Below are 26,327 nucleotides of genomic sequence, written 5' to 3' on the forward strand. Positions count from 1 at the left end.
CTGTAATAAAGGTGTTGCCTTTGAGATGTTTGTGGAACCTGACAAGTCTTCAAAAGTTGTGAATGACATTTTTTCATTAGATAACTTCCTGCCACTAAAGACTGTATTTAAATACAAACCCCTCAAAAGGGCAAAAAAACTTGAAATGCCATGCTGACCTAATTGCTTCACAGGAAAGACTTTCCGCTTCAGATGTTTCTAAGGTTTTCTTCTAGTTCAGGCAGATTCACTCTAAATAATCACTCTTTTTTTTTCATCTCATGATCGTTAGGGGAATCTGAATTTTTTTTTTTTTAAAGAAGCTTCTCCCCATTTTGGTTAGGAGAGGAAATAATGAAATTTCTGTTATTTACTTCTCTGGTGGCATACTGTGGGATGAGAACCTTGTAAAGTGGTAAGATGGCTTATCCTTCTATGTCTGTGTCTCTACTTGTATCATTTAACAGTTAGAAATAATGACATGCAGTTGTTAAAGTAAGCCTCCATTTCTTACATTGCTTCCAATGCCGACTGATTGGTTTCTTTATGTTTAATGCTATTTGAAAACATTCATGTGAACATTTAGTAATGGACTTGTTATTCCTTTTCCACTTGAATGCATATAGTATTACACTTGCCAGTGCATATAGTGTTCCATTGCCAAAATTAGTTTGTATTGATCCAGTTGAACCTAGTCTATATGAATCATGTAGACCAGTGAGACACTGTTCATTTTTCAGCCTTTTTGAGGATTGAACTCATTTAATAAATTGGCATCTCACGGAGTGCCAGTAACTGGGAGTGGGTAGTGAATTTAATTCTGATTAAGAGATAAAATTCCTGTTCTTTGAAGTTCATGTGTTTTCCCAGATGCCTCTTTTTTTCCCCCCTTGTTCATAAAGTGACCTTTTCTTCCTGTTCCTTAATCGGTTAAGTATTTACAATGAAGACAGCTGGGAGTTGAGGAAACTGGTACAGTTGTTACTTTTTTATGCATTTGTTTTTATAAGTTGTATTACAGGTATTTATTTATAGTTTTATTTCTCCTCTTTTACCAGCAGTAGTTCTGAATACTGGCATAACTTAATAAACATATTTTGATAATCTTTTGGAAGATGTTGATTTCCTCCTCTAACTTTTGATGTAGATGTTTTCTTTAGTTTATGTCTTCCTGATGTTCTTTAGTTTTTTCTTTGTTGTTCATATTTTTAACTTCAGATACATGTTGTTTATTTTTAAAAATTACTTTGGTTTTATGCTATAAGAGACCAAGTGGTAGGAACTTAAATGTATTTAGAAATAAAAGCTGTATTTTTAGGGCTGCAAATTTACCAGGAACCAGTGACTACAGAAGTTTTTTCCGTGATGTATGGCTGAACTTGTACCTAGTCCGGGTCTTGTCTTGCAAGCTCCTGTCTCAGAAACAGAAGATACAGTTACCTTAAGCTTGAATGCTGCCTGACAGTTTCTAAGCATTTTCACATAGACTATTTCACCTTATTCTCAAAATAATCTTTAAAGTAGATGCGCCTACTAGTATCCTGGTTTATAGATAATGAAAATTGAGACTCGGTAATGTTCTTCAACTTAGTAAGTGGTGAAATGCAACTTAGCTGCAGGAATCCTTGATTCCTGGCCAGTGCTCATTTGTGACACACGGCCTCTCTGCTGATGAGACTCAGCCTGAATGGCCACTGTAGTACTACTGTCTTTCTTTTGTCAGCAGTGAACCACTCTGCTAAATCCTTGGTTTCCAATATATTGGATTATAAACTACATGTACATATTCAATGTATAACTACTATAGTTGTCAAGAGCATCCTCTAGTTTTGGATAATACTTTAACCTCGAAACATTTTATATGAGGGTTTTTTTTTTAATACCGTAAACAAAACTTAGTAAAAAAAATCTCCCTTTAAAAAAATTACTGGTCCCCAGCCTCTGTTCTTAACACAGGTTTTATATCCTGTTGTCCTTTTAAATCCATGTAACTTTCAGTGAAACACCAAAAAGGTGTAAGAATTTCCATGTGTGTGAAATGAAACAGTGACAGAAACACCCTTTTCTAATTACTATATTCCAGAAGAGAAGAGAATGAGAGTATTAGGGTAATACGTTTATATTGAGAAATCAAATTTGCAGCAAGTACTTAATTCTACTATTATTGATTGAGAAAAGCATATGAAGGAAGCAAAATGATAACTAGGAAAAGAAAATCAGGTGGCAGTGAAGTGGCTCAAAAAGGTTTTTGTCTCCACCTTACACAGCTCTTTGAATCAGTTGAAAGTGAGAATCTTAAATCTTTTAATATTACTTTTAATTCCTTTTTCCCCTTTGTTTTCCATAGGTCTTGTCACAAAGTCCTACTAATTGTTCTTCTGTTACTATTAGTTCCACCCTTTCCTTCATCTAGACTGGAACCTTTCTTGTCTTTCTAATTTAACCTATTATGTAGATATTTGAGTAAACTTCTGTAGGCAGTTGTTTGTGGCCCCTTAGCGGCATACTTAAAAATCTAAGGAGGTGAATCTAAATATAACTGAACATGTAAGGCATTCCCTCAACTTTGTCTTAAAAGTAAACTGCCTTGCAAAGTCTCCCTCTTTATAAGAATAATAATGAGTAAACAGAATGTTCAGGTTCTTCAGTTCCCATGTCTTTACAATTCTCAGTAAATATCCAGTATTCTGCTGCTGTTTGTCTTTTCCAGAACGCCTTTGTCTGTCATTAAGTAGATTTACTCTTTATTCATTCTTAGTCATTGCTTGTCCCTTTTCAGTTCTTCTGAGATCTGAAGTTCTTTTCCTTATTCTGCATTCTTTTTCTTTATACAACTTATCACATCCTGACACCTGTTGGTCTGTCTGTCTGTCTGTCTCAATCCATTCATCCATCCATCCATTCAGTCTAGTGAGAGACTCCCAGACCAGATTGTAACCCTCACAGAGGCAGGCTTTTATGTGGCTTGTTTAATTCCGTGTTCATGGTTCCTAAAACAGTACCTGACTCATAATAATTTGATTTGGTTGAAAACTTAACTTTTCCATTGTGTAGCTTACTATTCCTCATTGATCTCTCTTTTTACTTACTTATAACCATTGTAATAATTTATAGCAGTGTTCGGAATTGATTTAATTTGTTGGCCGATAGTTATCGTGAGCTAAAATATTAGATGACCATCACCTGAGGAATGAAGATGCCTTTAATTTCATGATTGAATAGTTTAATAATTGAAAATTAAACTATTTGAAGTAAGAAATATTTTATCATGTTTCAGTTTTTAATGATTATTAGCTAGTCCTTTGGATTGATTTTGTCCATTCATTGGGTAGCAGTAACCAAAATAATTTTTCTTAATGAACTACCTTTTTATTGTCCTCTCGTTATTTTACTCTTTTTTCAGTTTCAGAAATGTTTTGAGGTACCTCTTTGTACATTGTAAAGTAAGTGGTAGTTTAAATATAAAGTGAAATCCCATCAAAATAGAATCTTTTAATCAAATCCCAGTTCTACAGCTATTGTGAAAAATCTTTCCCTGCTCCTTGAAGTGTTTCTTTTGGGAGCCATTATTCACCAAAGGCATAACTTGTAGCTGGTCTCTTGACTACTTACTATTAAACTAAGTTAATATTCCTGAGAGTACCTCAACCCTTCCAGATATTTGTCATATTACCATTAGTGAGATATTCCAAACAATGTGTTTTGTGTGTTCTAAATTGTATCTAGTTACCCTTATTGCTGGGTTAGTGCCTATTAGTGAGAAAGTAGCTAATACCTTCCAGATGGCTGTTAGCTCAGACTTTGTTTTGTTCTTTAGGAAATTTGTCTTCAATATAGCTTTAATTTAATAGACTACACTATAATATTGAAATTATGCCGTCCTATACACCTATGCACCTTACTCTGTTCTCTTCCCATTTTTTTGTGGTCTCTTACTCTGTATTTTCTAAGAGATTTTCACATAACTGTTAGATGCTTAAAGATGGGTTTTGTGTTCTGTTTCATGCCTAACGTTGTAGTGTTTGTTTTTTTTTTAATGTTCTACATGAGTACGTCTTTCTAGATGTTTGACTGCGTGGGAAATACTACATCCCTACGGTTAATGCTTTTTTACTCTTCTGTGCTTCCTCACACTATTTGATTACTTGTTATTGGTGTGTCTGTTTATTAACTTGAAGAGAATGGGTACTCTTAACACCTCTTAACTTGTGCTTTATGTAAATCCTACTGGTACTTACTGCTATATAAATTGAAATGTTCATTGCTGGTCAATAGTTTGTAAATTCAATCTGCTTTGCAGTATGCAGCTGTTACGTTACTAAGCATGAAAACAGTTAACCTAGTTTCTCTTTTCTTTTAAAAGATACTGTTTATGTGAAATAACATTCTTTTAATGAATGTTTATCAGACAGCTTAAATGTTGAAGATCTTTGAAGCGGGGAGGGTTATGTTTGTTATGTTCTTATCACTTCCTTATATGAGAAACTCAGACTGATCCCATATCAAATCTGTGTTCCCAGAAGTGATATGAAAACCATAGAGTGTTACATTAGAGGATTTAATCTTAAAAATAGGCATATTAAGGGGAGAGGGTATAGCTCAGTGGTGGAGTGCATCCTTCAGCATGCACAGGGTCCTGGGTTCCATCCCCAGTACCTCCGTAAAAATAAATACATAAACAAACAAATATAACCCTTCCCCCCCAAAAAAACCTAAAAGTATTTAAAAATAAGCATATTAAAAGTTTTGTTGTTTTCTTGATTGGTATTGAAGTTTCAGGGTTTTTTTTTTTTTTAATGGAGGGTATGGCTAAAGATGCAAAATGGCTGCTATGTTTTTGTTTGTATCAACCAATTTTAAATAAGTATGACATCAGTTAAGTGTCCAAAAGGAAACAATGGCTTGTTGTGAATGCTTTTTACCCATCTAAATGGGGGCACTGTTGGCTTTGGATATCGGAATAATTCAACTCTTACAAAAAGATGGCCTTTTTAATGACTTTCTTGTGTAAGAACTAATGGCTCTCTTTGCTTTTAGGCTTAGTGTTTTTGGGGGGGGGGTTGTTTTTTTGTTTTTTAATTTTCTTGGTATGTTAATTGTGGGTGTTGGCAGTGCCACTCTGTCAGCTGATCTGCCCAGCTGGATTTCTGTGAAGAAGGCCTTTTGCCTTGTCAGCAGTGTGTTGTGCTCATTCACCTTTGCCTAGTAGAAGATCCCCTGAGGAAATGTGATTTAGTACTGTAGGTGAGACTGATTCTCTAGTCCCCAGGGCATACCTGAATCAGTCAAAACAAAAGTTTGAGGAGTCCCATCTGCTGACCATTATTGTTAATAAGACAACATGTAGAGCCAGGCCTTTTCACCAGGTTTTTGCTGATGGCATTTTTTTTCTAGAAGGTAGAACTCTTAATTCTTGTTTTAAACAAAACTGGAACGTATTTGTAGAATCTTCGGTGATTGTGACATTCTGCAAAATCTTGATGATGAACGTCAGTGACCATATACAGCACTGTGTGTATCTAGAGCACACAGGTGTATTGACTGTATAACATTTACTAGAGGTCCCTTTAAAAAAATTATTTCTCTACTCTTAAACTTTTTTCTGTACATTAAATATAGCCCATAAATTCTAGCTGAGTTGAGATGAATGGAGATAGCAGATTTTAGAGAAGGAGCAAAGCACCGGCCTTGGAGTCAGCAGATCTGCTTTCAGGTCTGTTACTGATGTCCTGGGGCTGCTGTAACAAAGTGCACCATAAACTTCACGGCTTAAAACAACAAAAACTTAATCTCTTACAGTTCTTGAGGCTAGAAGTCTGAAAACAAGGTGTCAGCGGGGCCGTGGTCCTTCGGAATTCTCCTCTTCCAGCTTTTGGTGCCCTAGTCGTTGCTTGGCTTACAGCTGCAGCGTTAGTCTCTGCCTCTTTGACGTGGTGTCCTCCTTGTGCCTCTGTCTTCTCATGGCATTTCCCTCTTACAGAAGCATCATTCATTGGGTTAGGGCCCACCCTAGTAACTTGATGACAGCTGCAAAGACCTATTTCCAAATAAGGTGACATTCATAAATATATTCATAGGGGACAGGACTGCAGCATACCTTTTGGGGATACAGTTCAACAGACTCACAACCTGCTTCCTCACTAACCAGGTGTTTCAGAACAAGTTGCCTAGGTACCTTTCTTGAGCTTCAGTTTCCTTATCTATCAAATGGTGATTTTACCTCGGGTACTTTATAGGTCCAAATGAAAATGTTTGAAATTGGCTTAGGAATGTGGAGGTTTGTTTTGGTTTTCTTTACTGGTGATTTTTTTTTGTTTTTAGAAGAAAACTTTACAAGATTGACCTATTTTCAGAAATTGTCTCTATTCCCTGAGGTGTCCCTATTCCCAAATTTTAATTTATTATAGTACAATTTATATTTCTTCCCATGTGTTATAAATTACCTTGATTGTAAGTAATTCATAGTTCATTATTTTGAAACCTTAATTTTTATTATCTTTCAACATCATATAAATACAGAGAGAGACACAGGCTTGGGTGGAGACTGGTATGTGGAAATGGGGCAGCCTGGCTGAGCGTGTTCTGCATTAGGGCCTGAATCATCCACATGGGATGTAGACTGTGGACATTGTTTACAGGAACCAGAGACATCATTCTTGAGGACTATAATCAGGATCACCTGTATTGGCTCAGCATTCGTAGAAGTGGTGGTGTCCCAAAGTACCAGGCTTTATTTTATAATAATAAAGATCTTTATTTGGTCCAGTTTAATATAGTTTATAAGCTGCCTAATCTCTTCTTAGGGGAGGGGGCATACCTTTTTTGAAAATATCTAAGTCTAAAGAACTCTCTCCTTAGACATTTTTAGTGGAAGCCCAATAGGTAAATCAAGTAAAAGCAGGTAGTCTCAACTCCATGTATGAAATACAGTTCAGGCATTTTTTAAAAACCAAACCAAAGTGCCATGTTTTCAGTAAATAAAAAATCAGTGGTGCATTGTAGACATACTTAATTATTATTTTGTCTCATATACCAGTTGACGTAAACCATAGCTTTTCATTTTCTTCGGTTTCCTAGGTTAGGAGGTTAAGATCTAATATGAATTAGCAGTGAACATTTTATTCAGATAAGCTGAGGCAGTCTTCATGATTCTCATCCATCAAATGGAACTTTAAATAGGCTTCTCTTTCCCTTGGAAACATTTCTGATACACGAAACACTTCTGAATGTTGTTTATGTTAGCTTACATCAATTAATAATGTTTCCTCCCGTGAGTTTAGGAAATCTTGTAATCTCTTTCCCTCTCTCCAGTTTAGATTTCTTTAACTCTTTGTCAGTTGAGATTGCCGTAATTCTAAGGAGATGACTTAAGATGCTATTTGGAATAACATATCACTCCTGTTAATAGTTTTAAGGTATTGTAGACTCTTAGCAGTAGTGCAGTTTCAGAGATGTTTAGAAACAATATATCTTCAAAGAGAAATCCTCTTAGATCATTGTCTCGTGCCCCTAAGACAAGATGAGTAGTGCTTTGAGGATGACAGAAGTAATGCTGGCATAACTTTGTGATATTATTGATGGACAGAAGCCCAAGATGGAGTTATGTTAAGCATAAACCCAAGGAGCAGTAATCAAAGGCGCTCGGCTCAACCTACAGAATAGGCCCTCTACCTTATTCAGTAAAGTCCTCTCTTTTAGCCATGCTTCACAGAGGCAGCTGAGAATAAATAGCATTATCTTTAGTATAAAAAAAAAAAATTGGAATGCAGCACTGTGTTTATATCCTATGCAACTGGATTCGGATACACCACTAGTGGCCTATGTTCTAATATTATTCAAAAACAACTTACCTTTCTGTTTTACAGCTGATGTCTTTGTGAAATCTTACCAAGTAGGGCTGTGGTTTCTAAATGTTTCGATTGCACAGCAGTATCAGGAAAATATTTAAGTGCAGACCCTCACTGTATTTATATTTCTCTATTCTACAATAATCTGTTAGATACATTTATGTAAAAATACAAATTTTAAAAGGGTTAAAAATTAATGGAGAAGTTCTAATATTTTCTTCTCATATCCCACTTTGGTGACCATTTTTATACAGAGCTTTTTTTAATCACCAAAAAGCATTTTAATTTAGCATGTTATAGAGTGCTTTTGCTATGCATAAGTCACTGCTAGTTACTAAACAAGAGATAGGGAACATATGTTTCTTATATCTGAGAAACCTAAAGGTGAGTTACTAGGGAAACACAAGTGACTGGTTGATGGTACAATAAGAACTCACATAAGAGAAACACAGAGTGGTGATAATACAGTGGAAGAGCAAGCGCAACACAGATCAGTGACGTTTGAGCTGGACCTATTATGTAAGACTAGACGAGCATTTGATTGTACGTGGTAAGTAAGGTTGAACTAATATTTGAATGACTAATATATGCCAGGTGTTTTCTGCATATTTTAATCCTCAAGATAGCTATTATGGGTATCGGGTCTAGATGTTCTAAAACCCCATTTTACAAAGGAGCCAGGATTAGATTCATTTCCGTCTTTCCATAAAACTGTGTTCTCTCATCTCAGGCAAAGAAAATATACTCATTTTTCTCTTAAGATGTTGGCTTTTCTTCTTCACCAAAGACAAAATGAGTCTCTACAGCCTTGTTAACTGCTATCCAGGCTTTTAGGTGACTGGAAAATTCAAATGTAAAGATGTGGCAAAGTTGCTTCTTCTCTAAGAATTTTCAGCACAGCCAATATGTCAGACGTTTATCCTGAAATTCCCAACCGTTTATTCTCCCATAAGCTTTCAGTTGCACCAGTCTCGCTTTCTGAGACTGCTACTTTCTTGTTCTAACCTGAAATTTTCTTTCTTTGGTGTTGAACGGGGTAGAATGAAGGAGTAACCCCCTTTTTATTTTATGATCTTTAGTGTATCAGTGGAATTCTTTTTTTAAAAAAATTCCTTTATTCTCAGTATGTTTGCCTTTATTTAAAGTTAACTTATGATTTCTGTTCTCTTGTCTTTAGTATACTAAACACACACTACAAGCAAAAGAAAATCTTTTTGCTCAGCTGCCTCTGTGAAGTTACAAATTTTTGGTAACATTAGAATTTTTTTTGTCATTTCAGCATTTTTTTTTTAAGTTGATTAGAGTGCAGGGAGGGATGGAGCAGTTTCAACTGAGAGTTGCCATCATCAGTTACTTGTAAATTTTAGTATTTTAATTTATATGTAGCTCTTCTTTCACTGCTTCTCAGTATTTCATTTTCCTATAAAATGAGAAAGAAAGACTAGGTATGTCTATATTAGACTAGTGAGACTAACTACTTTGTTTAAATGACATATATAGGTCGATTTGATTTGAACACACTGATAGCTATAGTAATTTTTTTTTTAGCTCTATGGGAATTTTGGTATAGATAATGTTATTTGAAATAAATGAGTAAAAGGCTGTTTTTTTGTTTTGAGTTTTTTGTGTGTAGTGATGGCATATTTATAGTAGGATTTGACTGGAATGGTAAGTTAAAATTTGTCTTATGCTGGCCTGTAAAATATGGTGATTTTGCAGTTTATGATGATAATAGGGTTATTTTCTTTTTTTAATTCCTTATTCTCAGTCCTTAGCAGCTCTACATGTTCTTTAATCTACTCCCATGAATGATAAGTAAAAGGGTTAACCCTTGTAATTTCAGGTGACTTTCTCAGGCTCTTTAAATCCTGCTGTTTCTTCATGCTCTTGTGTTCTTCCTTCTTTCTTTGAGCAGTAATTGGGCTGTTGCAGTGTATTTCCTTTTCTTCTCTTTCCTTATTTACATTCTGAGCTGGCTACTTTCTCACCAGCGCATTGTGTGCCTCTGCTTTAGTGCAGGTGCCAGGAAGGGGTGGGACCAGATGGTCAAGGGCTGTTGCGTGGCTCAGTCCTTGGCACTCTCTGCAGCCAGCCAGTCCAGTCTGGGCCGTGGTTTTATCTGCCCAAGGTGGGTGTTGATTATAGAAAACTAACCACAGGGATATTAAATCTTATTTTCTCGTGTACTTAGCTGCATATTTTTATAGGTATAAGACATATATATGTGTTTATTTTATCAATTTAACAGGACAGTAGAAGTATTAGTTAAAAACTAGCACTCTTCCCCCCAGGGAAAATTGATCCTCTTCCATTACTCATAAGCCTCTAGGGCTACTCTCCAGCAGTGTGCTCACACGTGGAAAAGAATAGACCTGTTGCGTTCCCTTTGACTGTAGTCTTTAGGAGCATTTCCCTCTGTGACTTGTCAGGTCTTCTGATTACTGTCCTCATGAAAATTTGATTTAAGAAGGTGTTTTAGTGTGGGGCTCTCATAGGGGACTTGTGATTTTGGATGCTATCTCTCTGCAATAAGCAGGGTTTGTTACTGTTTTTGTTTTAACTTTAAGTGAAAAAACTTGTTTTGGAGAAATCCCCAGTTAATCTTAAACTCCCTCCAGCTCAGTGACTGATGATCACTTTACTTAAAATCATTTGGTTTCTAAAAGTTCATCCTGGTTGGTGTGAAAGGTGAGGAGGAAACGTCTTTCCGATTAAGTTGCACCTTATTCTGTCTCTGCGTGGATGATATTTCAATCCCCAAACCCAGACCTGCTGTCCCATCCTCACATCTGTAGCTGCTTGTGTAATTCCATCAACCTTCCCATTGTCTTTGAACATTGATTTCTGAGAACAAGGTATGGATTAAGAAAATGACTCAACCACTAATATAACTGAAGATGATTTCTAAACCTGTACATTCATCTTGGCATCCAAAACAACAAATTGCATACGTTTGTGATACAGTATTTGCTGAAACTCATTGGCTATTCATTCTCTATAGTGCCTTTCTTAAAAAAAAAAAATTAAAAGGTAAAAATGAGATCACTTTGAACCACCAGGAAAGACAGATTTTGAGCCTTGAAATATTTTATAGGAATTTGAATGTTGAGGTATGAATTAAAACTATTTACACTTAGTCAACTTTGGCTCATATTTGGTTTAAAATACTCTTAAAGTAGGCTTGGTGAAGGAGATACATATATGAAAATGAACCTTTTGGTACTTCAGGAACTGTCTTTGAAGGAATACTAAAGATATGTTACTGATTTCAGCAGTCTACTTGCCCTACTGTATGTACAAATTAAATGATAGCAAATTCCAAGAATCAAGCATATATATTCTAAGAGGAAGCTGAACCAAAGATCTTAAGTATTCCCTATACTCAGGGCAGTATGTGGGTGATTAGATAACCTCTAAACTCACTTCCACCTCCCAGAGTATAAGCATCAGCTGCAGCATGTCCAGATAAACAGGCAGGAGACAACACCATGTCAAAAACGTGTGAACACTGAGGATAGGACTTTCCACCTCTTATGAGGAAGGAGGGAAGGAATATTGTAGCTAGATGTGTTGAGTCAGGACTGAGGTCAGACTTTGCACACCATTTGACAGACAGCCTGGGCACAGGAAGCCATCTTCTCTCAATTAAAAAAAAAAGAAGCACAGTAACATATTTGTTTCTTCCCTCTCCCACATGCACATAGAAGGTCAGCTTACAGCGACCCTTTTTGGGTAAAAGATTTTATTCCTTTGGAATTCAGAAAAAAGAACTTGCTTTCTAAAAAAATGCATTCCATTGGCTACCCTTTAATTTGACACGTGACTGAAACTTTTGTTTTAATAATTCCACTTTCTACAAAGGCTGCCATTATATTTGTTAAAGATGACAAAACGAAAACCACTTCTTCTTTCATTACATTTTCTGCTTTCATGTTCTGTCATTCTGAGATCTTTTTTTCTTTCCCTCTCTCTGTCTTCTTTTCCCCCAGCTGTCGGCAGCATCCAGCCCCTCCAGTCACAGTCCTCACAGAGCTTCAGGAAAGGACCCTTTTGCAGAGCTCTCTTTGGAGGATTTCTTATAAATCACTTTAGGTATTGCTGCTTGTTGGGGGAGATGGGGACTTACTTACTTACCTACTTTAAAAAATTACCAAACATTAAGCACAATTCACTCTTCTTCTTTGTTTCTTTAAAGGACTCTAGGTTCCCTCTCTTCCTCCTCCTCCTTTATTCTTTAGGTGAAGAATAAAAAAATAGATCAAGATAGGGCATAAGGACAAACAACTTTTGGAAAATATCTTTAACATAACTAGGAAGTGTGAAATCAAAGGACCATCTCACATGTGTACCTATAAGCATCCACTGCTCACAGCAGTTGGATGAGATCAAACACCACTCTTAAAAACTGGGTGTTTTATTCAGTCTTGAAAGATTTATAGAGAACAACACAATTTTACACATGGATTCGAGCTTAATTAGGAGCATCTTTAGTTTTAATATAATGGCCAGAATTCATTGTTGGAATTCATTTTAATTTCTTTAAAGGGTTATATTTTTATGTATGCCTTTTCATTTAAAAATAGTATTTTCCAAAAAATAGCTTACTATTTTTTTTTTAAGGACAAGTGAATACTTATGTCCTTTTTGATAGACAGATTCTGCTTTTGATCCATACCTGCTCTTTTTCTGGAAGACAGTGTCATTTGTTCTTCTTGATGCTCTAGCCCCCAGTGTAGATATACCTTCTGGATCTTTGAGAGTTTGTACTCTTCTGATATGACAACAGTTTATTAGCATATCTATTTCAGTGATGTCTTCGGTTGAGCAGTTTAAAGGATATCATGACTGAAGTATCTGAGTGAATAGTGACACCCTATTGAAAAGTATTCTTTGGTAGATATTTCAGATTTTGATTTATATTAATAAAGAAATTATTTAGTAATCATAATATTACTGTTCCCTTAATTTTCTCTTAATTTTATCACATTATTTGGAAATAATACTTTAAATTTTGTTTGTTGTTTTAAGTGAGATTTTTACATCAACTGTTTGTGTTCATGGAGAGATTTTCTGAATTTGTCATGCAAAAATTGTTCATTCATCATCTTTCTTCTCCTACCCCCCAGTTTCTAGTAATTAGAAAGATACTTGGAAAGCTCTGTAATTATGGTTCAGATACTGAGTTCTAGTTCATGATAAGCTGATAATACTTTGTTTTGAAATCAAGGTTTATGATAAGCATGCTATAAACACTTCTGGGCCAATTGAATGGTAAAAGGCACAAAGCATTTTTATTTATGAGAAGATATCCTACAATGTAGTGAATTAACTTACACTCTTTTTTTCCCCCCAGATACAGTTTATGTAACTAGATGGAAGAGAATGGAATTACTCCAAAAAGACAAGTGCTCAAGCGGCAAATACTTAACTTCCAGCAAAATCCAAACTGCTGTCTCTTAAACTCTCTTCTTCCATTAGAATGCTACAGTAACCCAGTGAAGGCCCACGAAGGAAATTGGGACTAGCCTATAGAAGAATGTATCAATACAGTTTATAAAGCCACGAATTGCCATGATTTCAGACTAAGATCTGTCTTTTTGGTGACTAACCCTTCAGTTCTCTCAACTCCTGTTAATACCCATAATCAGTAACCTACCAAGAAAAGCCCTTATTTGGAAAGTGTGAAATTTGTATTTGGAAAAGCTGCCTGGAGAGAAGAGCTGTGTCCTTTACTGTAATGCAGCAGGACTCTTTTGGGGGGATCAAGTCATAATTCTTAATTATGCAGTATCTTTCTTTTCTCCAGTCCTCACAGATACAGAAACAGTAACTAAAATTAACTTTTCTTTTTAAAAAATTATATATTCAGTTTGCAGTAGACATTCCTTAAGTATTTGTATTTATTTATGATTATCAATTTACATAACATTAATATTGTATCAAACCTCCTTATGAAAATGAGTATGGATGTACACAGTATGTTTGATTTTTATCCACAAGAATGAATCTGATTCAGAATGCTTTTCGGCTGACATACAGAGCACTAAATACTTTAAGGCAAGTCCATAGGTCTGAATCGCTTAAGAATTCTCAGTCTCTATGGGATTTAGGGAAGCATTATAAATGCATTAATCCTTATAGTCATTTCTGTGCCTAGGATTTTGCAAGGGAACAGTTCACTGACTAGGAAGAGCACTACATTTTAAATTCAGCATTAGTGCATTGGGAAGGAACTTTACTGCTTTGTGCTTGGCATGTCATTATTTTCCATTTGACATTAGGGCCTTTCCAAAATGAATGTGAGGAATTGCTTTCACTTCAAGACTTTCCTTCTTTTCAGTAAAACTCTAGGAGGTGTTATGGGGGGAGGGAGGGGGACAAAATCCTTGAACCTTTTATTTGGCTCATGCCATGTTATGATCATGTACCTTTTAAATAAGGGGAAATAGTATCTTTAAAGTTAATGTCTAGGCAAGAGTTTAGTTAACGAAGAATTAAACTGCACTGTTGATCGGTGCTTTGTGTAAATACATCTTAACGTTGGGTTGAGAGGGGCCTTAAGAAGGACAGTTCATTGTAGGAAAGCAATTCTGTACATGAGTTTAAGCATACTTGTTGCATTGTCTCTGCAGATTCTATTTTTGTTTACAATATTAAAATGTATGTTAGCAAAAATGGGTGGATTTTCAAATAAAATGCAGCTTCCACAAAACTTTTGTTAATGGTATTCTGGTCTGAGGTGCATTTTCTTTTTTCCTTTTTCCTGTATTCTCTGTCTCTTTTTTTTTTTTTTTTTTTTTTTTGCTAATAAAAGTATACCCAGGTCATGATACTTGATGATTTAATAAAATGTAAAATTTATTTGTTTTAATTTCCAAAAAGCTTTATCTTTGTGCTTTTGTTACCTTCTAAACTCTTACTGGTAAACTGAACTACTTACTAAAACTGCTCATTTTTGTCTTTTGATCAGATGCCTTCAGTCAGGTAAGTTTAATGGAGAAAATGTTTTGAGTTTGACATTGATGCTTGTGATTATGTCTGCCAAAGAAATCTTTGTATTATGTTTCATATTGAATAGTAAGTAGGATTCAGAGTACATGAAGGGGGAACTAAAAGCTTTGCATTGATAAATGTCTGCATACTATTTGCCATGTTTGGGGAAAAAACCGTCTTTAACCAATATACTTTGTTAATTTTACAACTTTTTAAGTTTCACTATTATTAAACCATTTTCATATAAACTGGAGAATGTACTTTTGTAAGTTCTCTTCCTTAACATCACAGATTTTGATTTGTCTCTCCTGGTGTTTGAGTGGATGTTACATTGAGGTCTGTGGCTTGTTCATTTTATACTACCCTATTTTTTTCCCCAGTATATTCCAGTTTGTGAAAATGCTTCATAAACATTTCCATCTTACTGTTCAAGTTTTTGGGCTTGTTGGATTGGTATTACCCACATTTTATTTTTTTTTATAGATTGGAATAAGGAACTTGCTAAAGTTGATAAGCTAACAGGTGTTAGAGTCAGGTGTTTGGCTTCATGGCCCATTATTCCCTCCGTGACCTGCTGTTGTTAATTCAGATGTATAAACTGAAAAGGGAATTGTTTCCCTCTGTGGTCTAGACTGATGACCACTCTTTTCTCTCAGATGGTCTTCTCCTGTGGAGCGCATCTCCCACCTCCTGCTCTGATGTCCAGACATCATTGATAAGGAAAAACGCAAAACATATGACCATATTAACTTTAATCAAAGTATAACAAGTGAGGTAAGTCAGCTGTTGAATATATAACTAAATTGGGTTATAAACCTGTATATGCCCACACCATCTTCTACCTAGCTAGCAAATTGGTAGTGGCTGCAGAGAGAGATTAAAATTGTTAGCAGAGGGCAACCAACCTACCCCAAATCATTGTCAAAATTGATTTTTTGCTTTTTAACATCTCATTATTATCATTCTATTTTTTTTAAGATACACTTTTCTTAACCAGTGACTGTGAGAGTTCATATTTAGGAAGAGGCATTATGTTAGAGTAGGAATATTTTACTTCACAAACCAACAGAACATTACCCCTGGAAAACAAGCCTTTATGGGATGTTTCTCCTAGAACTAAAATAAATCACAAGGCTCTTCCCTTCTTCATTGTCACTAATAAACACATTTCCAAATTCTGAGAATTCAGAGCACTGATGTAAATACTTACTGTTCAGTACTGCATGGAGGGAAACAGAACCTCTATCAGAGTGAGGGTGGCTCATGCGTGTTCAGCAGTGGCTCAGTCACAGTATATGGAGAAGCCACAGCATTCAGCCAGGTGAACTTAATCTTACCCTCCAGAAAAGATGTCTCCGCTTCCATCAGTGGCCTTTGCAACTAGCTTAGATCTTTGTTCTGCCACGCTTGCTACCTTCCATGGTTCTGACTAGTCCTGAAATTCTGCTATCTGAATAGGCTCTGAATGTTAAGGCTGTAGTATTATATCTTCCATGCAATCTCAGAAAACCTCTAGCTGATTACTTGCTGTTACTAAGAAGTGGCATTCAATTTAGTGTGTCACCAATCAGAAATGTTTTCTAAGTCTCTAGAGAGCTAGTATTTTAGTCCAGTTTTGCTTTAAGCATTAGAAATGTCCCATTTGTTACTGATGTAGCATTTGGGTTTGGTTTTTATGCTGTTCGAAACTATCCATGTTGTCAGAAGTTGTATAAAAGTCTTTCTGTGGTATTACTTTTGAGGTAGATGTGACTGTCTTGAGGAAAAGTAGGTTAAACTGGTTGTAGGCATTCAGCTAGGAGAGAAGAGCAAGGAGAAAGTTTTATGGAAACTGTTTCCTGGTAAGTTCTCACTCAAAAGAGCTTTTCCTTTATCTGCTACGAAAGCTAATTTCAAAGTTGGTTTTGAAATAAAAACCTCTTTGTAAGAATCACCTGGGGAGCTAAACCTCACCCGGTCTAAGGCTTCTACAGTCAGGCACCTGCCTGTCTGCCTTGAGCCTGGGCACTTGGCAGCTGTCCTGTAACTCTCAATAAACAAGCACTGGGTTATTGTGCTCTTGGCTGGGACTGTAGGCAAAGAAATATCAAAAGAGGAGTAAACAGCCTCCTCTCCTTCATGTGCGTGGACTCCAGGGTCTCCGCACTCACGTGCCGAACTTGCCGTTGCTTGCTCGGCCTTTCAGGGACACTTCCAGTGGAAGCGTCAGGCTCATTGCACTGGCACTGCCATCTAGCTTAGTGGCGCTTCTAAGAGGCACAGTGAAATCTGTATTTCTCTCATCATCTTAGTCCTGAAGTAGGGTATGAACTGAAAAGCTCATCACTTCCGCGTGATTACTCATTGATGGGAGACTTCAAGTAGCTGGAGGAGGCAAAGGCACTGCAGTGGGAGGGGGAAGACTTAAGAGATCCCAAGAAGCCCAGCCAGCAGGTCTTCAGAGGCAGGTGCCTGGAGGGCGGCACCCATTGTTTGGTGTTCATAACAGCTATTGCTGGGAGCTAATCTTTTGACAACTATACTGATACGCAGAACTTGCAATTTATGATGGGCAGAATTGACATCGCTGTGGGTCCAACGTTGAGATCAAGGAATGATGGTTCGCTTTATCTGACAAAGGTACCATATATTAAAGTGATTTCACATTGGCCTGAAAGGAACACAAAGTAGGATAATGCGAAATGATAGAAAATGCATACACAGTGTCTGTCGCTGGTTTCCTGGCACAGAGCTTCTAAAACCCGTGTAATTTCCTGAGTGACAACAGTATGAGGAGCATCTTCTCTTCTACTATTTGGTCTTTGACCCCAGTTCCTGACACACAGTTTTGAAATCCCTTGGAATTTCCTGGGTGTAGGAGTGTCTTTTGTTGTAATGGGGCAACTCTTGGTAGGATCCCCAGTAGCTTCAGATGAGGGCTGGTCATCAGAAAGACCAAGCCATGATTAGAAACTTGGAACTTTCAGTCCCAACCTCGTCCTCCAGAAGGGGTGGGGGGCTAGAGACTGAGATCAATCGTGCCCATGTGATAAAGCCTCCATTAAAAATGCTTATATTAAGGAGTCTGGAGAGCTTCCAGGTTGGTGAAGACATCCATGTGCCAGGAGGGTGGTGCTCGCAACTACATGGGGACAGAAGCTCCTGCCCTCTGGACTCCTCCAGACCTCACCCTATGTGTGAAGGTCTGGCTGTCCATCTCTATCCTTTGTCATATAATTTATTATGTAATAAACTGGTAAACTTAAGTGTTTCCCTGAATTCTGTGAGCCATTCTAGCAAAGTATCAAAACCAAGGAGGGTAAGGGTCACAGAAGCCCTGATTAGTAACTAATCAGTCAGAAGTACAGGTGACAATCTGGACTTGTAATTGACCTCTGAAGTAGGGTGGGGGCGGTAATCTATTTGGGGAAGGGGGGTGAAATTCCCTCCAACGTAAGCCGGCATAAATTCCAAATGAGTTAAAAAGTATAAATGTAATAAAGATGAAAATATAGGTGACTATCTCAATCAAATACGAGAAGAGAAAGGATGTGATTAAGAAAAAAACAGTTCACCAAGGATGAAATACTAACGACCAATGGAAAAAAATTTAGTAGTAACTGAAAAATTCAAATGAAAACAATAGTGCTTTCCAAGTGTAAGGCTATTCTGAGTGTTTTTGTATGTTTTGTTCATTTAATCAAGTCTGTGAAGGAGGCACCTTCGTTATACTTACTTTGCTTATTTTCTAGGAAACAGGCCTAGAGTAGGTTAAGTCATTTCCTTATTAACCAAGTGGTTGAGATGCAGTCCTGAGCCCTTACGGTCTGGCTCTAGGTCTGCCATAACCCCTGAGCTGTGCACTGTGGTAGAGGATGTCATTTTGCTTATCAAACAGCATTTGAATATATAACAGCATGGACAACAGTACACAGAGTTTGGTTTTTAATCTAAAGCTGAAGTGAGCATAAGCTAGTACAACTTTTTTTTGAAGTTGGTGATAGTTGTCAGAAGACTTGAGAGTTCTTACCCTTCATCCAGTAATTACACTTTTAGGAAATTTATCCAGGAAAATAACCTGGGGATAGGGTTTTGGCTAGGGGACTTGAATTGTTGCTTAGCAACTAAGTTTAAAGGTAGATATTGTCCATATCAGAGACTAGAAGATCAGATTCATGGAATGCATTTCTCCCTGAAGCCACCCTGAGTCCATCCCTGCAACACAAAACAACTTGAGTCTCATGGGTCAGTTTTTGTCAATAGATAGTAGACAAGAGACTCAGTTCAGATCTTTACTGTTATCATTTCAGGTTAGAGGCCAGTATACACCACCAGGCTCTGCCAATTCCCAGGCCAATGAAAGGTAAGAGATATTTTGTCCCTCAGAGAAGAGCTGATCTGCTGGTGATGAGGTAGAGGGAGGGAGTCTCCACTGAAGACAGGAGGAATACTGGTTTGAAGTGCTTAGGAGAGCAAGATTCTTTGCCAGTCACCCAATATAGAAGAGGGCTTTCCATTCATCAGCATGAGTTCTACTGTCACATGAAACTTAGAAGGTAAGTGGAAATCCCCAGGAACCTTGTCCTATGTTATGGGAAACTAGAGGACCCACAAGGCATTTTTAGTTTCACACTTAACACCAAGCGGCTTCTCAGGCATAGTTTCTTGATCGCAAGCCTTAGCATACATGTTTGACAAAGTTTCGATGCTTGAAGGTTTTCTCCACAAACGTAGCTTCCTGAAAAGAGTGGGGGTTATCCATCACATACTGGATTCATCTGTCTGGTCGGTTCCAGCCACCCCTCCCTTCCTTCAATCCTGCACTTTAACTGCTGGAATCCTTCAGTGTGTGTATGTGTTTGTGTGTGTGGCTCACTGCTTATCCAGTATTCGAGGCTTACAACAATTTCAGCCTTTTTCATGCCTTTATTCTTGACGTTTCTGCTCAAGCATTTTCTCTTCACTGCATAGAATCAAGTTCTCTGCCCCTTTGCATCTATATTTTTAACCTATTTTGACTATTCAAATCTTATCTCTCCTGGGAGGGAAAACTAGCAACTCTGATCATTTTTAGGGGCATTGTAAATTGGACAGTCCTTTCAGAAAGCCGTAAAAATATTTGTATCTTTTACCCTATTATCCTACTTCTCAAAATCTAAAGAAATTAACCCAAAGTATGGAAAATACTTTATACAGAAGAATACATTAGTGATTGAGATTACCAAAGGAACAACTGTGTGGAGTAGGAATGAGGTCAATGATGAGTGCCAGAGAATATTTCCCTTAAGGGTAGCAAAGAATTAAGAGAGACCAGGAAAGAACAGTTAGCTAGAGAATAACCAGGAAAGAGCTGTTAAGGACGTAGCTGAAGGAGGGAATGGTCAACCCAAGTGAAATCAAGACTCATACTTGCGCATTGGACTGAGCAGTTAGGAATTTAAACTTGACGCAGTTATTGGCAGGGACATAAGCCAGATTACATGGAACTGAGGAGATGGAAAGAATGCAGAGGTTTCAAGAAACTTGGCTATGAACTAAAAGAGGTAGAGGACAGTAAGTAAAGAACAGACAAGCCAAGGAAGAGTTTTCTTTAAGATGAAAAGTAAATTTACTTCTTTGTTCATCCCCTCATACTGAGTTCCTTCTATGAGCCAGTAGTTTTAGGTGTGAGAATCAATAAACAAAACATAGGGTTTTGCTTTTATGGAGTGTATTTTCTTGTGAGAATAGGCAATGGAGAAATATTTTATGATATGTGATGAGTGCTATAAAAAAAAAGGGTGAAAGGATAGTGTGATATGATCAATGTATAGTGCTGTTTTGTGTAAGTTATTAAAGAAGACCTCTGATGAGATGACCTGTGAACAGAGAGTTAAGTGAAGTGAGGAAGCAAGATGGTAAGATGTGGAGACTGGCTCCCCTGTCCACATACACAGGCAGAGCAAAGACCGAAGATCCTGCAGGGGACTGTTTGGCTTCCCTGAGCAGCAACAAAGATTCCAGGAAGGCTTGAGCAGAGTGAGTGAGAGGGAGCCGGCAGAATGTGATCCAGCAACCCTACTTCTGGATCTAGATCCAAAGGAAACAGAACCATTATCTCCAAGAGATATTTATACTTCCATGTTCACTGCAGCATTATTTACCATAGCCAAGGTATGGAAACAACCTAAGTGTCCATCAACAAATGAGTTGATCAAAATATTGTGATAAATATATACACACAGATTCAGTCTTTAAAAAGGGAAATCCCATCATTTGTGACCAACACAGAGGAAACTGGTGGGCATTATGCTAAGTGAAATAAGCCAGAAAAAGAAAAACAAATACTGCATGGTATCACCTATATACAGAATCTAAGGGGGAAAAAAAGGGCAAAATAATAGAAACAGAGTAAAAATTTGGTTTCCAGGGGCTGGGCTGGGGAGTGGGGGAATAGGGAAAGGATGGTAAAAAGGTACAAAGTTCTAGTTATAAGAAGAATAAGGTCCGAGGACCTAATGAATAACGTGGTAACTATGGTTGATAACACTGTATTGCATAATTGAAATTAGCTAAGAGAACAGAACTTGATCTCACCCTGCCTGCCCCACCCCCAGAAGGTAAATATGTGAGGTGATGGATGTGTTAATTAACTTGATGGGAGGAATAATTTCACAATGTATACGTATATCAAATCATCACAGTATACATCTTAAGTAGCTTAAATTTTTGTCAGTTATATCTCAGTAAAGCTACAAAAGGGAAATAGAATGTACTGACAGCATTAAATACTTAGAGCAGAAGTGGGTAAGGAGGTTTAAATAAAGAGATGGGCTGCAAAATCAGTGGGAGGTAGGGGAAAGCTGAGTGGTCAGGAGTGGAGATGACGTGTGGTAGAAGATAGAAGGAGGGTGAATGGAGAGCCTGGAATATGGGCATATACAGAGGACAAATTGCAGAAAATTTTGTCATTTGAAGCGTATTCCCTTCCCCTCCTGAAAGCATCTCCATCATTGAGGGCAGCACCTGCTGCTTGATGAGACAGTGCATCAAGGTGGTAACGGTGTGTTCTCTGCAGCCATGCTGTGGCTTTGAACCCCAGTTTGGGCAAGTTACATACTCTCCCGGTGCCTCAGTTTCTTCATCTATAAAATGGCATAATGGTGCCACCCCATAGGGCTGTTGCATTTAATGACTTAATAAGTGAAAGCATTTTAGAACAGCCTGGCACATGATAAATGTTCAATGCATAATTACTATTATTCTTATTGGGATGCAGAATAGCTTGTGGTTAAGAGCCTAGATTCTGGAGGCAAAACACCTGCGTTCAAATCCTGCCTCTGTTCCCTTACTAGCTGGGGGACTTTGGGAAAGTTACTCAATTTCCCTCTGCCTGTTACTTCATCTGCAAAATGAGAACGATTATAGACCCTACCTTATAGGATTATAAAAAGATCAACTAGGTTAATTAAAGTGCATTTAAGTGTTTGCTATAATTCGTATCACTAAAGAGTCTGAAAATACCAGTCTTCAAATTTGTCCACCCTACTCTGTTTGGCATCTGCCCAGTACTGGTCGAGATCCCATGAGCTGCTTCCAGAGCAGAACCCTGAGCCCCTGACTCCACATGACCTCGAACAAGCAGGAGTCCTTGGTGCTGAGGCTGCTTCAGCAAGCCTGTAGTTTGGTATGATTGACAGTTATGAAAACAGCCAGCCCCGCACATCTAAGTATACTTAGGTCAGCAGTTTTAGATGCCCTCAGATAAAGAAGAATACCTTTGAGCCCTTTTAAAAATTGTTACCAAGGCCTTATTTAGTGCCTTGGAGGCTACACGTGACTATTGAAAACACAGGCTTCAGTGGGGTAAATGTTTACTTCAGTCTCTGTTTTAGGATTAGGCTTGGCTGTGTATGACAGAAGGCACACACTGACAATGACTCCAACAAGACAAGGCTATCTTCTCTCACGTAAAAGTCTGCGTGGGCATAGCAGCTTGGCAAGGTCAGTAGGTGTCCACTTTTAGATGTTGAGTGTCTACTATTCTGGGGTCCTTAAGGCGTTCCTCTTGTCACACAGTCCACGGCGGCTCAGCAGCAGAACGAAGGAAGAGGGGAGAAGGGGAGGGACAGAGGTGACCCAGGAATTGTGCGCAACTTTTGCTCCCCTTCTTTTGGCCAGAATTTTGTCACATGGCTGCCAGGGAAGCTGGAAAATAGAGACTTTAATTGGGGTGACCAATTAAAACAGCTAGATGAATGCATTGTTATAGAAGCAGGGGAGACTAGACTTGAAGGAAAACTAGCAACTACCGTCTTAGTCATATATTCCTCATTAAAATGGCTAATTTTTAAAATTTTTCTGCTCAGTGACTTCAAAACCCCACCATGTCACCTCTTATAATTTGAGATCTGAGATACCCTTAAAAAGAACTATAGTTTATAGTTTTAGAATTGAAATATTTCAAAGGAATTAAATGCTTAAAAAAAAGTCAAAAGCTTAAAAAAATGAAAAATAAGCAAATCCAAACAGCTAGTGCTCAGCAAACGTTACAAGGCATGTTGAAAATGTGGACCATCTCGCCAGATTTTAGGCCCAGCTATATTCCACGTTGACATTTCTACATAAATAGCACAAAAGTCACAGAAGACACTTTTTAAGTGGCTAGGAGAAAATAACCCATGGAAAACTGAAACGTAAGTCAAAGAACATCAAAGATCTGAAGTTAATTGCACGCTTGCACCAGAACCTCAAGTGAGGCCAGAGGCCACCATTCCTCTGATTTGGTGTCTGAGGGCTTTAAGGTAAAAATGCCTCGCTGGCCTCCGTTAGTCATACAGAGGGGAATCCAACAGAGTTAATTTTCATTCCTCTTAGGGGGGAAATGTTGCAAGGCCTAGCATATTTTTATAGCTGAGACTATACAAAAAGATGGCCCTAACCCAAGAAGGCGAGAGGTCAGCGAGTTGAGCACCGGACTTCAGGAAGGAAATGCTGACAAAACCTTTTACTAAGAATCTGTTAGGCTATCTGAATCTGCAGTCCTTTGAAACTCATTTGCTCAGCTGGAAATCTGAAAACGTTTCTTTGTGAAGAATCTTTTAAAAGTATCTTGACTTTTTTAGCACTTATTCAGATGATAAAAACAGAATGACTTAAAACATAACCAACCTAAAGAGTCATCATCAATAAAAGCAGCCTTTCTGGGAACTCGAGCCTCACAAAGTCACAGGAATAGGAAATGGAAATACTTAATCGAGTTAAAGTCGCTAATATTTAGAAAGCCTCCGCTGCTTGAGGGCACAGTGCCTTGCGTCTAGTGCAAAAGCCAGTTTTATTCCAAGAAAAATACAGAGAACTGTTGTGTGGAGATCTAGTAAAACAGCAAGGACCAAGCGGGCCTTTAACAATCAGTCCTTTATTGCCACAAAAATCCCCTGGTTTCCCTGTTCCCTGAATCCCTCTAGTGTCTGTCTCTAGGGTTCAGAAGGAAACAAAAATGTTACCACTGACCCACAGTGCGGAGTGCCCTCCCTCCCCCACACTCATAAGAATTTTGGAAGTGGGTTTACGACTTGTCCCTACAGCCTGATGTGGATCAGCACATCCAGGGTATGGCCTCCTGGAGCCGTCACACCAGGTGGTGGCTGAGTCCATGCTCCCCAGCCACCGTGAAACCAGTTCCTCCCTAAAACTGAGTTCCTCTGCTGAATTTATGATTAACCTCTCTATCCAAAACTTTATTCCCTTTCTTGTTCCACGCTTGTTACCCCGTCAAGACTGAGGAATATCAAAGAAGAGGGGCAATGGTAACTGAGCAGGATCCTATGGGGCCTTCCCAGGACAGACCTTTACCGTGGCCCCCACCTGAATCTTGTTTGTAGAAAAACCTTAGCCTCCCAGGCCCTCCCAGAGTCCCAACGAGTGTATTTAACTGGAGAAATGAGAAAATGCGGAAACAGAGGAAAACAGTCAAGCAACATAAAACAGTTTAGCCATTAAGTGAAGTCAAGGACTTTTAGTTCCTCTTCAAGGGCTGTAGATAATATCCTGAGCTATTACCTTGAGGTGTTCTGCAGATACTGAAGCCCCCCGAGGGGGAAGACGGTAACTGCGCGTCGACCACAAGCAGGTAGACCCCACGTAGGTTGGAACCAGAAGGTTGAGATGTTGTTTCCCAATTACCTCACCACCAGCCAGTCAGAAGGATGTCCAGAGCTGATCACACACCCTGCAATCAATCCTGTCTCTGGTCCTTTCTTTGAAAACGTTTCCCTGAAAGCCAACAGGGAACTTGGGTCTTCTGAGCATAGCCGTCTGCGTGGCTCGGAGCCCTGCGGGAGCTGCCACACTTTCCTTCACTACAACCCTGTGTCAGTGGATTAGCTTTACTGCATGGAGGTGAGTGGACCCAAGTTTGGTTTGGTAACAACCCCAGGACAGAATGAGCCCCTTGATACAAGTGTTCAGGGCCCAGCTGTCATCAGAGCTTTGTTGTCACCTCACAACGTGTGATGGATTGAACACAGGCACTCTCTATGCACCTTTGAATGAACGCACTGTGAAGACAAGCAGACATCCTGGGCCTTACTCCCAGAGGTTGCTGTTACATGTCAGTCATCACTTCAGCTGCCACGAATTGCATTTCTACTGTGTACAGGTTACATGCACTCTCTCTGACATTGAAACCATCCTGTTATAGTATGGGAATTAGGTCTGTGCAATACAGATGAGGAGACCTGGCTTGAAAGAGGTGAAGTGACTGCCCAAGATGCAAGGCAGCCAGCTTGACTCCACAGAGTGCTTCCCCATACTCTACCCTGTCTCTTTACATGTCTATTTCTTCAAGTCTATCTCATTCCTGGGCCACAAGAAGCAACTTCCCAGCTTCCCGCTAAAGCTGTCAACACCCTGTCCCTACTTCCCCAATCTTGAGTAACAACAATATAAAACTCGCATGCTTGGTTGTTCTGAGAACTGAAACCTACATAAAATCCTCCTCCACTCATTTTAAATTTCTTTTCCAAACCTATTGCTAAAGGTGCTAAAAATAGAATATTTTGCATAAAACACAACCACCACCCCACCTAGAATATCCTGCCATCCCCCACTTTCCTTGCTTCCTTCTCTGCTGTTAGTGTTCAAGAGCGAAAGCAGATTACACCAGGCCAGAGAGGCTCCTCAACCCATCAAACACTTTTACTGGACCATGGGTATCATGAGGAAACCGGCAATTTTATTTTGCTTCCCTAATGCCCTGCATACAGTGCCTGGCTGCTAAGACTCGTTTGATAAATGCTTCGTTGAATAAGTGACCCTGATAGGAATTTCACAGTGGTATATCACACATTTATCGAGATTTGCTTTGAAAAGGTAGTCATCTAAAAAAGCTACCACCCTAAGCAGTTAGGAATCTTGGTTGTTAGGAAAATCCTGAAGCTTTGTTCTAGAGATAATGCTATCTGCAAACTCTAAACACAAGGAAAGATATTAACAGAGGAAAAGAATATTATTCCCCATCTTTTTCCAAAGGATGCCTTTTCAACTCTG

General features: G+C 38.3%; 1 protein-coding gene across 17 annotated transcripts in view; it reads left to right on the forward strand.

The window, feature by feature from the left end:
- The window catches only part of PICALM (phosphatidylinositol binding clathrin assembly protein), a 93,053-nt gene extending 79,652 nt beyond the window's left edge, over positions 1-13,401 (forward strand). For 10 of the 17 annotated variants that reach the window (XM_072969043.1, XM_072969042.1, XM_072969044.1 and 7 more), the window contains 2 exons: positions 11,816-11,918; positions 13,180-13,401. In XM_072969043.1, coding sequence (XP_072825144.1) covers positions 11,816-11,908 — 93 coding nt within the window. In that variant the 3' untranslated portion in view covers positions 11,909-11,918; positions 13,180-13,401. The remainder of the gene's footprint in view (positions 1-11,815; positions 11,919-13,179) is intronic. The other 7 variants (XM_006197458.4, XM_006197460.4, XM_072969045.1 and 4 more) reach the window with 1 other exon arrangement.
- The last annotated feature ends 12,926 nt before the right edge of the window (positions 13,402-26,327 follow it).

Source organism: Vicugna pacos, chromosome 10 (assembly GCF_048564905.1).
Source record: "Vicugna pacos chromosome 10, VicPac4, whole genome shotgun sequence".
NCBI classification, from domain to species: domain Eukaryota; kingdom Metazoa; phylum Chordata; class Mammalia; order Artiodactyla; family Camelidae; genus Vicugna; species Vicugna pacos.